This window comes from Argentina silus (assembly GCF_951799395.1).
Source record: "Argentina silus genome assembly, chromosome: 13".
Taxonomy (NCBI): Eukaryota; Metazoa; Chordata; class Actinopteri; order Argentiniformes; family Argentinidae; genus Argentina; species Argentina silus.
The window spans coordinates 9,474,661-9,490,015 of NC_139667.1; the positions used below are offsets into that span (position 1 = coordinate 9,474,661).

Below are 15,355 nucleotides of genomic sequence, written 5' to 3' on the forward strand. Positions count from 1 at the left end.
TTGGCAGATGTGTCTATAGCAACAAACATTGTGTATGTGCCATTTATTTTTACAGCTGTTTTTGTTTACTGGCTCGACTGTGGAAAATTAGCGGTTTCAACTGGTTGCTACAGTACCTGAACCTGGTCGAGATCTGGAAATACTATTACAGCCCACATACCAGTGATGGCTGGTGCTGTTCAAGATTAGGGAGGACGTTTTTTTTTTTTTTTTATGAGCATGGCCTTATTTCTATTACAGCATATTGGATGATTTGTATTCCATTCACCCAGCTTAATGTAACATCAAAGGTTTAGGCTATTTACATACCCATACCATGCATGATACTCGAATTTGCCCACCCTACTGTATACCCATCATGAGGTTGCTACAACCTAGCCTACAAATGACATTTTATAACACAGGTGCACAGGAGAGTCACATTGGAGTTATCAAGGTGACAGTGACACATTCAATACTGCCTTGCACAATACTGCCTTGTCTGCATCGAGCTAATCTGATCACTCGCACACACAGCTCATTTTCAGAGCAGCCACATACAGCATCACTTTGCTCATTGTATAATTCCTTCTTGCATCCACATGCTGTCCTCCTCTCACCTTTTCACACACACACACACACACACACACACACACACACACACACTGCAGCAGAGTACAGTAGATAGAGCAATGGGATCTGTTTTGGTTGACTATAAATCACTAGGTGTCAGATACATTGTCAGAGTCTGTCAAGGCTCCCTCTCCTTCTTCCAATTTCAGTCTACTCTCTCTTCCCCCCTCTACCCCCCCCCCCCCCTTTATTGCTGTGGCTAGGACCAAAGCCTGCACATCCTGTAGCTCTCAAGGAGCAGGGTTGATGACCACTGTGCTAGGGGTTAGCATAAGACATGTATAAAACATCTGGCTGCAACTTGGCATGTTGACATAGTGTTTGGCTAGGTTTTAGTGCTGAAACAGTATACCATGCTGGGGGTGAGCACCAGGCTAACAGTAGTGCGTCTAGCCACAAGGTTAGCACTAGCATACATATAACAGATGTAGCTGGGGGCTAACGTTTGGCTAGCGGGGCTGACATGATGAACTGGCTCACAGCACAAGCAAATAGTTCCCCTTCTCTGACTGTTTGGTCCAACTTCCTATTGAGAATGAACATATTCATTTAGAGAAACAGGAGTCAGAGACTGTTTGGCAGGGGCCTCCGAAACATCTGGGCAAGGCTAATCCGGCCGATGGATGTTAGGACTGAAACATCACACACACACACACACACACACACACACACACACAGAACAGGGCAGCAGGCAATCACATATGAACAAGAAGACTATTGGTCTGGACAAAAGACCTACTGTAAGTGCTGTTTTTCAGCGGCAAACACATCAGCACTCTCTGTTTCTGCAAAATATCCAATTAATAACAAGAAATACTTCACATCTAACTCTCTAATATGTTCAACAAGCTGCTTTCACCGTTTTAATTTATTTCTTTTTAAGAGAGTATTTCCAACAGTGTTTTTGTATTTTTACTCACGAAAATAATGGGAAGCCCTTGTAAGCTTTTACTGTGTTGCTAAAACCCAGTGGTGAACCCTCAGGGCTGGCATGGACCTGCCGCTGGAAAACGCCTGCAGAGGCTAAACAGAAGCCCTGCACTCCACACTACTGGGAAGACAACAGTGCTTTGATGTTGTTCAGGGGAGCCTCAAAGCGATGTGCAAAAACACATCATCACTTCAAGGCTAGGATTGGTAATGATCTGCCCCATTTGGTGTGGGCCTGATTGGGACTAATTGCCTGCGGCGCAAGGCCTTTTTGGCATGCCGTATACTGGCTTCAAACGTGTTATGGCTCCTAAAGGAAAATACTGTGATAACAAGGAGATGCTCTTGTGCACTCTTGTGGTTTCTAAAACAGAGGCAGCCATGTTAATTAAACTACATTGAGCTCAGATGTTGGGGAACAATTTTACACAGAGATTTTCTTGTGTTATTATGCATGGCTGAGATATGTTGTGTCTGTGGCGCTTGTGGTGTGATGAATTCAATTTGCATGTTGAAAATGTTACTTGAAGGAGAACAATTAAAAATGTAAATTGTGTGCGATTATATAGCTCTGTTCAGTATGTTTCTGGGTGTACCCAGAATACCACCCTGTCAATCAAAGGTTCTCCTTTAGATAGCATTTTCGTAGTCCTCTCTGGTTTGGGTGAGTAATGGCTGATTGCAATGGGCTGTCTCTCTCTCTCTCTGTGCTGGTAGATGCAGACCCTATTCGCCTTTGACGAGGAGGAGATGGAGATGAGGAACAAAGTGGTGGAGGATCTGAAAACAGCACTTCGGACCCAGCCAATGAGGTAAGGTTTTGATTTGCCCTCTCTCTCTCTCTCTCTCTCTCTTTCTCTCTCTTCTCTCTCTCTCCCTCTTCTCTCTCTCTCTATCTCTTTCCTCTCTCTTTCTCTCTCTCTCTCTCCCCCCCCTCTTCTCTCTTATCGTACTTCTACTTCTGTGTTGTGTTGTAATCAATAAACGATTCTGACAATAGATAAGAGTGAGCACAGAAGATGTGCACAGTAACATAATGTACACAAATAACTTGTACAAATAATCAATAATGTCAATAGACTACAATGCTTTAGAACATTTATGCGCAACCTATAGTGTACTGCTACAGACTACAGACGTTTCACTGCAAGGTGCAAATTACTAGTTATCCTCAAAAACGATGATCAGGTTACAGTTTGCTAAAAAGTACCTAAAAAACCTGCAGAGGTCTGGAAAAAGATCTTGTTGACAGATAAGATGAATATTATCATGTACCAGAGTGATACCACCTAATCTGTAAAACATGGTGCAGGGGGTGTTAGGTTTGGGCATGTATAGCTGCCACAAGAACTGGCTAACTTGTCTTAATTGATGATTGTAACTGCTGACCGCAGCAGAATGTATTCTGACGTGTACAGAAACATCTTGTCTGCTGGAGTACAACCAAATGGCTCCAAATTCATTGGATCATACAGTACATTTCAGGGCCAGAAAGTGGAAAGTCAATCTTCAGATTAAATCCAATTAAACATGCATTTCATTTCCTGATGATAAGATTTTAGGCTGATATACCTCAAAACAAACAACAACTGAAAATGGCTGCAGTACAGGCCTGGCAGAGCATCACCAGAGAAGATGCCCAGCATCTGGTCGGGTCAATGGGTCGCAGACTTCAGGCTAGGATTGTCCACCAAATACTAAACATAAGAGCTTAATTTGGACATTTGATAAATCTGTCCCATTACTTTTGGGTACACTAAAATATAGGGACTATGCATGAAAAGTGGTGTAATTTCTGAATGATGAGATGTACACAATTTGTGTATGTACACAATTTAAAATCCAAACTTTTGGAGCGTAGATCTGAAAGAAGAAAAAATATTTTACTGCATTACTTGCGTAGGGCACTGTATATTATAAACACATTTCACCTAACCTTTAATACTGACCTATTTCTTGTTCGTAAGCTGCTTGCTGGGGTTATGGTTTAAGTTATTTGCTAGCGTATCTCAACTTTAGTTACTGCCAACTGCCGGTTTGTTTACATGATGTCCAATAGAGCTGGAAACTTCATATTTGCGCTCTGAGCACACTCACATAGTCACAGCAGGGTTACTCATCACACCTACAGTAGTGCAATCCCTAAACATTTTTACAGTCTTGTGTACTCTCCTACAAAGCTGAATGTTACTTGGGTACTTCTGTCAAACCACGAGTCTGCTATGGTTATTAAAGGTGAGAGGAATACATGTTGTTTGTGTGTGTGTGTGTGTGTGTGTGTGTGTGTGTGTGTGTGTGTGTGTGTATGCATGCATGCACCAAAACAACTGACCCTCACTGTTGTCTCCACCATGCCATCAGACAGGAAACAGGATAAAGGGAAATAATAAATGACTTATAATAAATGACTTATACTAATAAAAGTCTTCCCTGGGACAGGTCTTAGGACACCACCTCTACAAAGCCAATCCAGCAAGAATATTGACATGAGAACAACTGTTTCACACTCCCCCAGAAAGACTTATCAGCAGGAATGCCTGAAATACCCCTCACATTTAAATATTATGCTTCAAAACATTTATCGTTGGACTTCTTGAAGGCCCCGCGAGATAGAGAAGTAAAATCTTATATCTGCTTTCACGTATTATGGACAGCCTTAGTGGGAACTGAATATCACACCTTTTAAGACTTTTGGATAAGGCTGGTGTTTTTTCTCTATGCGCCGTGTCAATCTCTCTCCTTGCGTGGGTTCCAGTATTTAGCAGGGAGGGAGAGGAGGAGGAGAGGAGAAGTAGCTAAGAGGAGTAACTAAGAGGCCTGAGGATCTACTAAGGCCGGTGGTGAGGGAGGTTTGCGTTGGCTGGAGTTTAAAGGGATAGAGAGAGAGGGAGAAAAAAATGCATTGGGCTCCTGATGCAATTACACACATCCCCCTTCGGCACACTCACACACACACTTCCTCCTCTGATAGTTGAACACTCAAAGCAGGGGGAGTGTGTGTGTGTGTGTGTGTGTGTGTGTGTGTGTGTGTGTGTGTGTGTGTGTGTGTGTGTGTGTGTGTGTGTGTGTGTGTGTGTGTGTGTGTGTGTGTGTGTGTGTGTGTGTGTGTGTGTGTGTGTGTGTGTGTGTGTGTGTGTGTTTTCCTGTCCTTGTCTGTCATTTGAGCATAAACCTGTGACTATGATGTCCCATACCACAGATAGAGCACACTGTAGTCTGTGAAGTCCGCTGGTGAGTTGTTGCTCTTTGTTTGGCCTGTAGTTCAGGAGCTCCAGTGTAACCCATCCCAACATCCCAGGAGTTTGATTTGACTGTGAGTTATCACAGTATCACAGGCGGTATCAGATGAGATAGTTATCACAGGCGGTATCAGATGAGTCAGTCTCTCTAAGGGCTACTGACACCTCCGCTTAAGCGGTGTTAAGCTTCCCCCAAAAGCCCTCCTGGCCCTTGTCCTCTGTCCACAACTTTTATAGTAGAATAAAAGGTGTGTGTGTGTGTGTGTGTGTGTGTGTGTGTGTGGGGGGGGGGGTGTCTGTGTGTGCAGTCTTTGAAGCGAGAGCAAACTCAACAATCAACCCCCACTGGACAGGGGGCATCTGCAGTTCAAGGAGGCGGGATGTTTAGACTGAGAGAACCTCATTGGTCCAGGAAGATTACGTTGGCTCCCTGACGCATGTGGATGATTGGTTTTCCTCATGGTCCATCAGAACTACAGAGAAGCTGAGATCCTGGCTTCAGCCTCACTGTACTGACAAACACATGTGGAGACTCTATCTAGACAGACAGAGATGTTGATTGGAAGACTGTCATGAAGTCATAGGAGAAAATATACAGCAGAATGTTTTGTCAATGTCATCATTATGAGGCTCAAATACTGTCAAAGTAACATGCTGGACTGTCATAATCAACACCTTTGGGCTAAACTAGTTGCATACACACACACACACACACACACACACACACACACACACACACACACACACACACACGTTGGTAGGGAATAAACAGAGACATCTGGACAGACGACAGAGATTATGGTGTCATTTCCATATCCAGATCTCACTTTTTGTGTTCTGTTTCAGCTCAGACTCATGCTACCTCTGAGGGTCGTGGCTCATCACAGACAGTAGTCCTTCTCATTCGCCTATCTTTTTTTTTTGTCTGTCTAAGCTTATATCGTATGCAGTGATCATCTCGCACTCACTGTCCTGAACGCAGCCCGGAGGGTTTTAAACTATGCAGTGCCCGTTCCAAAACTGCCGCTTGACTGAGTGTGACTATCAGCAGTGTGTGTGTGGGGGAGGGGGGGGGGGGGGGGGTAGAGGAGAAGAGAAAGTCAACGCAGACAGGATCAATTGATTTCCAGTTTTTGCCAGGAAGGAAGAAAGAAAGAGGAGAGAGAGGGAGAGAAAACAAGGCAATGATTGGATCTTAGTATGCGGTGGGGTTTTGTTTTCAGTGTTGAGGATTAGTCATCGTTGGATGTCCTTTGTAGGGAGCAGGAATTCATGGAGCGTGTGTGTGTGTGTGTGTGTGTGTGTGTGTGTGTGTGTGTGTGTGTTTGTGTGTGTGTTTTTGTCACACAACTGAAACGCATCCACTTTTTAAAGCAGTTACAAGGTTCTCAATGTCATATGTGATATACTGTACAGAATCACCATATGTTTTCCATGACTTGGACTAAAGTGTAGGTCTTATTATTAAATATAGATATGAAATATCACTGTGGCAGAGCAGGGGCCAAAGAGTTGTCACAAATAGAAGATGTGTACTACACAGCTAACTTAAACCAGATCTGCCTTGCTCTCCTTGTGTCCAAGGTCTATCCTACATGCCCCGCGTAATTAATGGGACAGAGAAGCATGTTTTCTTCTTTCGAGATTCTCAGCTTTTATTTGATGGTATTTGTGTACTCACTGTCCCATTACTTACGCAGGGCACTGTATCTCCCATATCATTTGCTGCATATCATTTTGTAACCTCTTGAGGTATTCTTTTCAATAAAGTGCTTGCCGTTTAGGTACAATGAAAGATGTGGCAAAGACTAATGGCAGCGCCAAAACTAGTAGCACATAGCATGTGGAGGGAGTGTATGTGTACACGTCATCATGATCTCATATACCCGCTCCTGGAGATCAGAGGGTTGTTTGTCTGTGGGAGACGACCAAGCGATGCCAGGTGAACCGTGTGCGCTCTGGAAATCTGGGATCGATCGCCATAGCGGGGAGGGAACCCCAGTAAGATGTATAGGATAAAAATGAGGTGATTTACGCATTTTGAAAGCAGACTGGTGTTTTTTCCACGCCCGTCAGAGCCAAGAAAGCGGTAGGAGGGGATGGAACTTGGACTCTGCTCGCCCAACAGTGTCAAAACAATGTATCTATTACGATGACTGGCGATAAATCTGTCCCTGCTCCCCCTCTTTGTTCTCCTCTCTTTCTCTCGCTTTCTCTCTGATTCACTTTCTTTTTCACTCTGTTTAATGAAAGAGACCTCTCTCTCTCTCTCTCTCTCTCTCTCTCTCTCTCTTTCTGTTTGACAAAACACAGAAACAGGCTTGCATTTGTTTGACATAATCTATGAACCCCTGTCAGGTGCAGAATATGTGTCAGTGGGAGATTTACAAAACATTAAAAACTGCCACGGCAATGTCATGTCTTTTGATGTTTACATGTACTTTAGGTCATTTGATAAGCTTGAAATTCTGTGAAGGGGTTAATGACTTGATTATCCTTAATTAGGCTTGCTAATGAAGGTTGACATTGTCATAGAAGATGAATTGGGACAAGTTATCAGAATCAGAATTCTTTTACACACACACAAGTATATTGAAGTATATTTGCACATACAGGAAATTGATGAAATTGGTGAGGTTGGTGCATGGGGCATGAAAAACAGAGTCCCAGAGTCAGTGAGAGGCAGGGTGCTTGTTTGTGAGCCTCACTGCCATGGGGAAGAAACTGTTCAGGTGGCGCAAGGTTTTGGTCTTGAAAGACTATGGAAGAGGTGGTGACCAGGATGGGAAGGATCAGCGATGATCTTTCCTGGTGTCTTACTGGTCCAGGAGAGACGGCAGGTTACAGCCGATGACCTTCTCGGCTGACCGAATGGTCTGCTGCAGTCTGCCTTTGTCCTTGGCAGTAGAGGCAGCAAACTAGATGGTGATCGATGAGCTGAGGATGGACTCAATGATGGCTGTGTAGAACTCAACCTTCACTTTCTGCGGCATGTTGAATTTCTTCAGCTGCTGCAGGAAGAACATCCTCTGCTGGGCTTTCTTGATGGTGGAGGTGATGTTCTCCGCCCACCTGAGGTCCTGTGAAATTATTGTCCCCAGGAATCTGAATGACTCCACAATGTTAACTGGGGATTCACACATGATGAGGGGGCGGTTGGGGCTGGGCTTCTCCTGAAGTCTACTATCATCTCTACAGTTTTTAGAGCGTTCAGCTCCAAGTTGCACCAGGAAGCCAGGCTGTTAACTTCCTTTCTGTAGGCAGACTCATCGACATTGGAGATTAATCCAATGAGGGTTGTGTCATCTGCAAACTTCAGGAGTTTGACAGAAGGGTGGCTAGAGGTGCAGCTGTTGGTGTAGAGGGAGAAGAGTAGAGGAGAGAGCACACAGCCTTGTGGGGCTCCAGTGCTGATGGTCCGCTGGACAAGCTTGCCCAGCCGCACATGCTGTTTCCTGTCTGTCAGGAAGTCAGTGATCCACCTGCAGGTGGGCTCAGGCACACTCTGCTGGGATAGCTTGTCCTGGAAAAGAGCTGGGGCGATGGTGTTGAATGCAGAGCTGAAGTCCACAAACAGGATCCTGGCGTAGGTGCCAGGGGAGTCTAGGTGCTGGAGGATGAAGTGGAGTCCCATATTGACTGCGTCGTCTACAGACCTGTTGGCTCTGTAGGCGAACTGCAGTGGGTCGAGGAGGGGGTTGGTGATGGCCTTAAGGTGGGTCAGCACAAGGCGCTCAAAGGTCTTCATTACCAGAGAGGTTAGGATGACTGGTCTGTACTCATTAAGGCCTGTGAACCTATGCTTTTTCGGAACAGGGATGATGGTGGATGTTTTGAAGCAGGCAGGTACCATGCATTCAATCAGTGAGGTGTTAAAGATGTTTGTGAGTGTGGAGGGGAAGACAGTGTCTGGTCCAGCTGCCTTGCTGTCTCTTCTGCTTCTCTTCTGTCTCCAACAGTTTGTTGATGTCTCTCTCCTGGATGGAGAGAGGTGTGATGGGGGGGGGGCTGTCTGGGTCCATTGTGTAGGGGGGGTAGTGTCTCTGTCCAGGCTGGGAAGAAGAGGTGTGATAGGTGTGGAGGGGGGTTGGGTGTGTGGGTCAGAGTCAGGACTGGTCCATTTTCTGTAGAATCTACAGTAAAAGTCATTCATTTGCAAGTCTGAGGTCATCCATAGAGTGGGGGGATTTTGTTTTGCAGTCTGTGATCTCCCGAAGGCTTTTCCAGACTGACGAGGAGTCGTTGGCTGCGAATTGTTGTGCCAGCTTCTTTGAGTACTGTTGTCTAGCCTCCTGAATCTCCTTGCCAAACGTGTACTTAGCCGGTCTAAACCTTTCCTTGTCTCCACTCCTGAAAGCCCTCTCCTTCTCCAAACGAAGCTGTTTGAGTCTTGCTGTGAACCAGGGCTTGTCATTGTTGTAACTCACCCTGGTGCGTGTTGGAATACTGTCCTCACAGAAGCTGATGTATGACGTCACAGACTCTGTGTATTCGTCCAGGCTGTTGGAAGCAGTCTTAAAAATGTCCCAGCCTCTGTTATCCAGGCAGTCACGCAGTTCCTCCACTGCTTCTCTGCTGCTCCAATTCTTAGATCTCCGCACAGCAGGTTTAGAAAGTTTTAGTTTCTGCCAGTATGCCGGGATGAGATGAATAAGAGCGTGGTCAGAGCCGTGCTGGGAACTGCGTGATAAGCTCTGCTGATGGTGCTGTAACAATGATCCAAAATCTTCTCCTCCCTGGTCGGGCATTTGATTAACTGTTTATATTTAGGGAGTTTGTGAGTTATAACTGAGGAATACATGTTCTCTCTCCTTCTCTCCTCTCCTAAAATATGGTCGGCAAGTTGACGTTGAGCCTCTTGCACGTCAGCTTGCGGTGGGATGTAAACGCCAGCCAATATAAAAGAACTGAATTCATGTGGAGAGTAAAACGGCCTGCAGGTGATGAAAAATGATTCCAGGTCAGGAGAACAAGTTTGTAAAATCACTTTCATGTCGTTGCACCAGCTTTGATTTCTGTAGAAACAAATCCCTCCACCTTTTGTTTTGCGTGAAAGTATCAGGTCGCGATCCGCACGTAACAGCTGGAAGCTGGGCAGTTGTACAGCAGAGTCTGGTGTAGATCCAATCAGCCACGATTCTGTGAAACACAAAACAGAAGAGAGAGAAAAGTCTCTATTTGTCCTGATAAGAAGATGCAATTCGTCCATTTTGTTGCACAGTGAGCGGACATTTGAGAGGAGTATTCCCGGTAGAGGCAAGTGTAATCCTCTCTCCCTGAAGCGCACCAGAGCCTCGGCGCTTACCTCTCCGTCTCCGCCTCACTGCTTGGCCAAGGGCCAGAGTACCTTTGACCAGAATGTCCAGTAAATCCACAAATGAGGCGAGAAAGTTGGGACATAAATCAGCTGGTGTTAAGTCCCAGATGTTAAGTATCTCGTCCCTCGTGAAAATAATCGAAGTGGAATCACAATAAACAGAATTAAAGACTAAAAACAAACAGAGAAGGGCGCACCAACACACCGTAGCAGCCGTAGGAGGCGCCATCTTGATTTTACCTATGGAGTTTACCATTGGGATGCCCTACTACTGCTAATGCCATTAAGCCATTCCATTCAGGTCTCAGTTCCTCATCCACTGACCAGGGTTGCCTGTCAGATGTCAATTCAGTCCAGTTACTTTGATTCCGGTCATGTTCAGTCCTCAACACAAATCACAACCTAACAGCCAGACTCATAAAAGACCTAACCTCCAAGGTCCAAAGTCTGTGACAAAGACCTGGCGTAGACGCCGGTGTGCCAATCTGTGTCTTCAGCGCTTATGTGCCAGTTTGACCCTTTTTGAACAACACTTTCTGTCCCTCCATCTTGTTCTCGTCCTCGCTCTCCCTCCATCCTCTTCTCCCTCTCCCTCCATCTTATCCTCCCTCTCCCTCCATTCTCCCCTCCCTCTCCTTCCATCTTCCCTTCTCTCTCCCTCCATCCTCTCCATCCTCCCCTCCCCCTCCCCCCATCTCACCCTCCATCTTCCACCAGGTTCGTCACGCGTTTCATCGAGCTGGACGGCCTCACATGCCTGCTCAACTTCCTGCGGAGCATGGACTTTGAGACATCAGAGAGCCGCGTCCACACCTCTGTCATCGGCTGCATCAAGGCCCTGATGAACAACTCTCAGGGCCGGGCCCATGTGCTGGCTCACCCCCAGAGCATCAACACCATCTCCCAGAGCCTGCGGCAGGACAACATCAAGACCAAGGTGGCCGTGCTGGAGATCCTAGGTGCGGTCTGCCTGGTCCCTGACGGCCACAAGAAGGTGCTCCAGGCCATGGCGCACTACCAGAAGTACGCCGCCGAGAGGACCCGCTTTCAGGTACCAAAGCAGGGGGCGGAGAAAAGGGGGATGTTTAGGGTTACAAGTATGGTTATTGAAACTGGGTGAGACCAGGCAATGGACTGGCAGCATAGGAAGGGGATTTGACCCAGTAAGAGACATGTGGGTACACCCAGACTGGATACCTACTGTAGAACCACAGACACATATTTCAAATGTAGTTGGACAAAGCAGGAGGAAGAGTTCTGGAGTGCAGTTATGGGCTATTGAGGTGTTAGGCCTGTAAGGAGCTGTAGCGGTTAGCCAGACTGTGGAAACACACACAATCTCACATGTCCCCAGGGACTCATGGTCAATCAGAGTTCAGAGGAAGCTAACAATACACTTGCCAAGTGATTCATACCGTATGGACTTTTAATGTGGGGTTCTACTTTACTTAGATGTGTAACTTTGTTTAAGGTCAAAGAGCACTTGAGTGGAAAGGCATTTGAGATGTAACTGTTTAGCATGGCTGTTTGGCATGGTTAGCAAGTGTTAGATATGTGAACTCTTTCTACTCCTTGGTCACATAATGCCACAGACTAATATCTTGTTTACAAATTGACGTCATTGAAATACTTTTGATATGCCGTCATAACTCACCATGATGTTTAATCTCAAATGCAACCCTTTGAGCAAAACAGCTAGCTAGCAGTTATTGTTAACCTTGCCAACGTACAAACATGAACACCATCAATCATTAGAATAAGGTTACTGGTAATGCAGCAAGAGCTTATACAGTGCCCTGCATAAGTAATGGGACAGTGAAGCATATTTTCTTTTTTTGTCTATGCACTCCAAAGGTTTGGATTTGAAATCAAACAATTACTATGAGGTTAAAGTAGATATTTGTGTACATATTGGTTTCACCATTTAAAGATTACAACACTTTTTTGCATAGTCCCCCTCTTTCAGGGTACCTAAAAGTGATGGGACAGATTCATCAAATGTCCAAATTAAGCATTCATGTTTAGTATTTGGTCGACAATCCTTTGCATGCAATAACTGCCTGAAGTCTGTGACCCATTGACCCCACCAGACGCTGGGCATCTTCTCTGGTGATGCTCTACCAGACCTGTACTGCAGCCATCTTCAGTTGTTGTTTGTTTTGAGGACATTTTTCCTTAAGTCTCACCAGCAAATGAAATGCATGTTCAGTAAGACTTAAATCTGGAGATTGACTTTTTGGCCTTGAAAACCTCTCTAGTTGCTATGGCAGTATGTTTGGGTCATTGTCCTGCTGTATGATGAAGTGCAGTCCAATTACAGAGGTTTGGAGGCATTTGCTTGTACTTCAGCAGACAAGATGTTTCTGTACACTTCTGCTGTCAGCAGTTACATCATCATTGAAGACAACTGAGCCAGTTCCAGTGGAAGCCATACATGCCCAAGACATAACATCTCCCTCTACCATATTTCACAGATGAGGTGGTATGCTGTGTATATTGAGCAGTTCCTTTTTTTCTCTCGACACTTTACTCTTGCTATAACTGTGGTGCATGTTAACGTTGTCTCATTTGTTCACAAGACCTTTTTCCAGAACTCTGTAGGCTCTTTTAGGTACTTTTTTGCAAACCATAACCTGGTCATCCTGCTTGGGTTTGTACCTTGTAGTGTAGCCCCTGTAGTTCTGCTGGTGAAGTATTCTGTGGATGGTAGTCTCTGACACATTCACACCTACCTCCTGAAGAGTGTTCCTGATCTTTGGGACAGTTGTTTTGGGACTTTTCTTAATCATGGTTAGCATTCTTCAGTCATCCACTGTAGAAGTATTCCTTTGCCTACCAGGCTGTTTGTGATTTCTGAGCTCACCAGTTCTTTCTTTCCTTTTAGGGATGTTCCAAACTGTTGATTTTTGGTAGGTTTAAGGTTTTGGCTAGGTTTACTTGATATTTTTGCTTTTTTTTTCATAATGGCTTCCCTGACTTTCATTGATGTCTCTTTGGTTCTTATATTCACATACACTAATAGCAGAGTCCAAAGGAAAATGCAAAGCCTAGAATAATACTAGACATTGAGATCTCTCTAATAACTGCACAAATGAAGTGACCCATCACTTTTGGGTACCCTGAAATAGGGGGACTAATGCATAAAAGCGTTGTAATTTCTGAATGGTGGAACCAATATTTACACAAATCCCATCAAATAATAATTGATCTACTTTAACCTAATAGTAAGAAGAAAGAAGAAAACATGCTTCACTGTCCCATTACTTATGCAGGGAACTGTATATACTTTCCATTCAAATAAACATATTAACTAATTCACCTGTATGTGCCTGTGAACCATGAAGACGCTGCTAAATGAGCTGGACAGGAGTACGGGCCGCTACAGAGACGAGGTCAACCTGAAGACGGCCATCATGTCCTTCATCAATGCCGTGCTCAATGCCGGGGCTGGGGAGGTAAGTCATGTCTGCCATGCTATCTCTTTAACCTCTGGTCGTACGATAGATAGGCCCACCTTGCAGATGATGATAGAGGAGAGTTGACAGTTACTTTTATAGCTTTGTTGTACATCCTTGGAGATTAATTTGAGTGATGATGGAGGATGCATCTGTACACTGGCCATATTCTCCAATGGCACTGCTGAACCTTAGTCATGGTTCAGTTTTGGTTATAGGATGATGAGGGAACATTGTTGATTCCTTCTTTCCTCTTCTTAGGACAACCTGGAGTTCCGCCTCCACCTTAGGTACGAGTTCCTGATGTTGGGGATCCAGCCTGTAATTGATAAGCTCCGAGAGCATGACAACGCCACTCTGGACAGGTGAGGGTAGGACAAGGTGACTGCTCAGCCAATGACAATGTTTCTTGGTTTTTCAAGCCATTTGGTTGGAGGTCATCCAGCAGAACAAGCTGACTGTGACTCTCTCATCTCTTCAGGCATCTGGACTTCTTTGAGATGGTGCGGAACGAGGACGACTCGGAGCTCGCCAAACGCTTTGACTCGGTGAGTGACATGGCAGTTTGCCATTCCCATAGACATCAATGCATGGTGTGATCAAGTGAGGACTGCTCCGAAGGTGAATCGTGTCTCCTTCCAGGCCTGCTGTCAGTGCCTCACACAGTGAGTGAGTCATGTGGCTGTGTTGCCTCAACAGGTCCATGTGGACACCAAGAGCGCTGGCCAGATGTTTGAGCTGGTCAAGAAGAAGCTGAAGCACACAGACTCATACCCTTACCTGCTTTCCATCCTACAACACTGCCTCCAGATGCCCTGTGAGTGCCTCCATTACTATCAGATCTGCTTCACCAATTATGATCACATTTACCTTGAAGGTCTGCCAAACTTTGAAGTCTGAATACTCTGCCCGTTCTAAGGTCCTATACTCTGCCTGTCCTCTAAGGTGTCTCTCCATTCTCCAGATAAACGTGGAGGGGGCAGTCTACAGCACTGGCAGCTGCTGGACAGGATCCTGCAGCAGATCGTCCTGCAGGATGAGCGAGGGGAGGACCCGGATGTAGCGCCATTAGACAACTTCAGTGTGAAGAATATAATACGCATGTGAGTGGCCTCTCACTGTTCACCACACACACAATTAAACACACACGCAAGTGTAACATCCACACACCTAGGGCTAGCACCTACTGTACACACACCACAGTCACTATGTGCACTACCATGCAATGAAACGGTGCAGAACTCAAACAGGAGCCCTAGGCCTCCCTGGAAACCTGTGGGTATCATGGCTAACCTGTGTTGGCCATTTTACTGGGAAGACGACATTAGCTGGACCAGAGCAGCAGAATATGATTGGGCAGGATGGGGAGGTGGGGTGGCAGCAGGGGGTAATGGGATTGCAGGGTGCCACGCTCTGTGAGGTGAATTGGCATGAAAGCGGAAGCAAGATCAAAAGGAATCGCTCTAATCGCTTCAGCTGAGCGACTCCACCAGTTCTCCAGCCTAGTCAACAATGTTTAGGTGCACCGAAGCAGACATTTGGGTTGGAGAGAGAAGAAGGGAAGAAAATAGGCATTTGACCTGAAAATACATGTTTTAATGTGTCATCAAGGGTAATGTTTACATTGGTTCTCAGAGAGATTAGTTTTCAAACAGTCTTTGACATGTGCTTGTTTTGGAGGTTGGGGTTGCGATGAAATGTGAAACATATCTGAGTGAGTGTTCTTTGCCTTCAATCTTTAAGAGTGTAAGACTGGCCGCAGTGTTAAAAGACAGAATTCAGCACGTTTCACTTGAAGTTCC

General features: G+C 45.4%; 1 protein-coding gene across 1 annotated transcript in view; it reads left to right on the top strand.

Annotated features, from left to right (window-relative positions):
* Positions 1-15,355, top strand: part of daam2 (dishevelled associated activator of morphogenesis 2) — a 98,122-nt gene that overhangs the window by 63,244 nt on the left and 19,523 nt on the right. Inside the window, exons 5-11 of the mRNA XM_083684053.1 lie at positions 2,260-2,354; positions 10,816-11,149; positions 13,443-13,553; positions 13,815-13,918; positions 14,035-14,101; positions 14,253-14,370; positions 14,518-14,656. Coding sequence (XP_083540179.1) covers positions 2,260-2,354; positions 10,816-11,149; positions 13,443-13,553; positions 13,815-13,918; positions 14,035-14,101; positions 14,253-14,370; positions 14,518-14,656 — 968 coding nt within the window. The remainder of the gene's footprint in view (positions 1-2,259; positions 2,355-10,815; positions 11,150-13,442; positions 13,554-13,814; positions 13,919-14,034; positions 14,102-14,252; positions 14,371-14,517; positions 14,657-15,355) is intronic.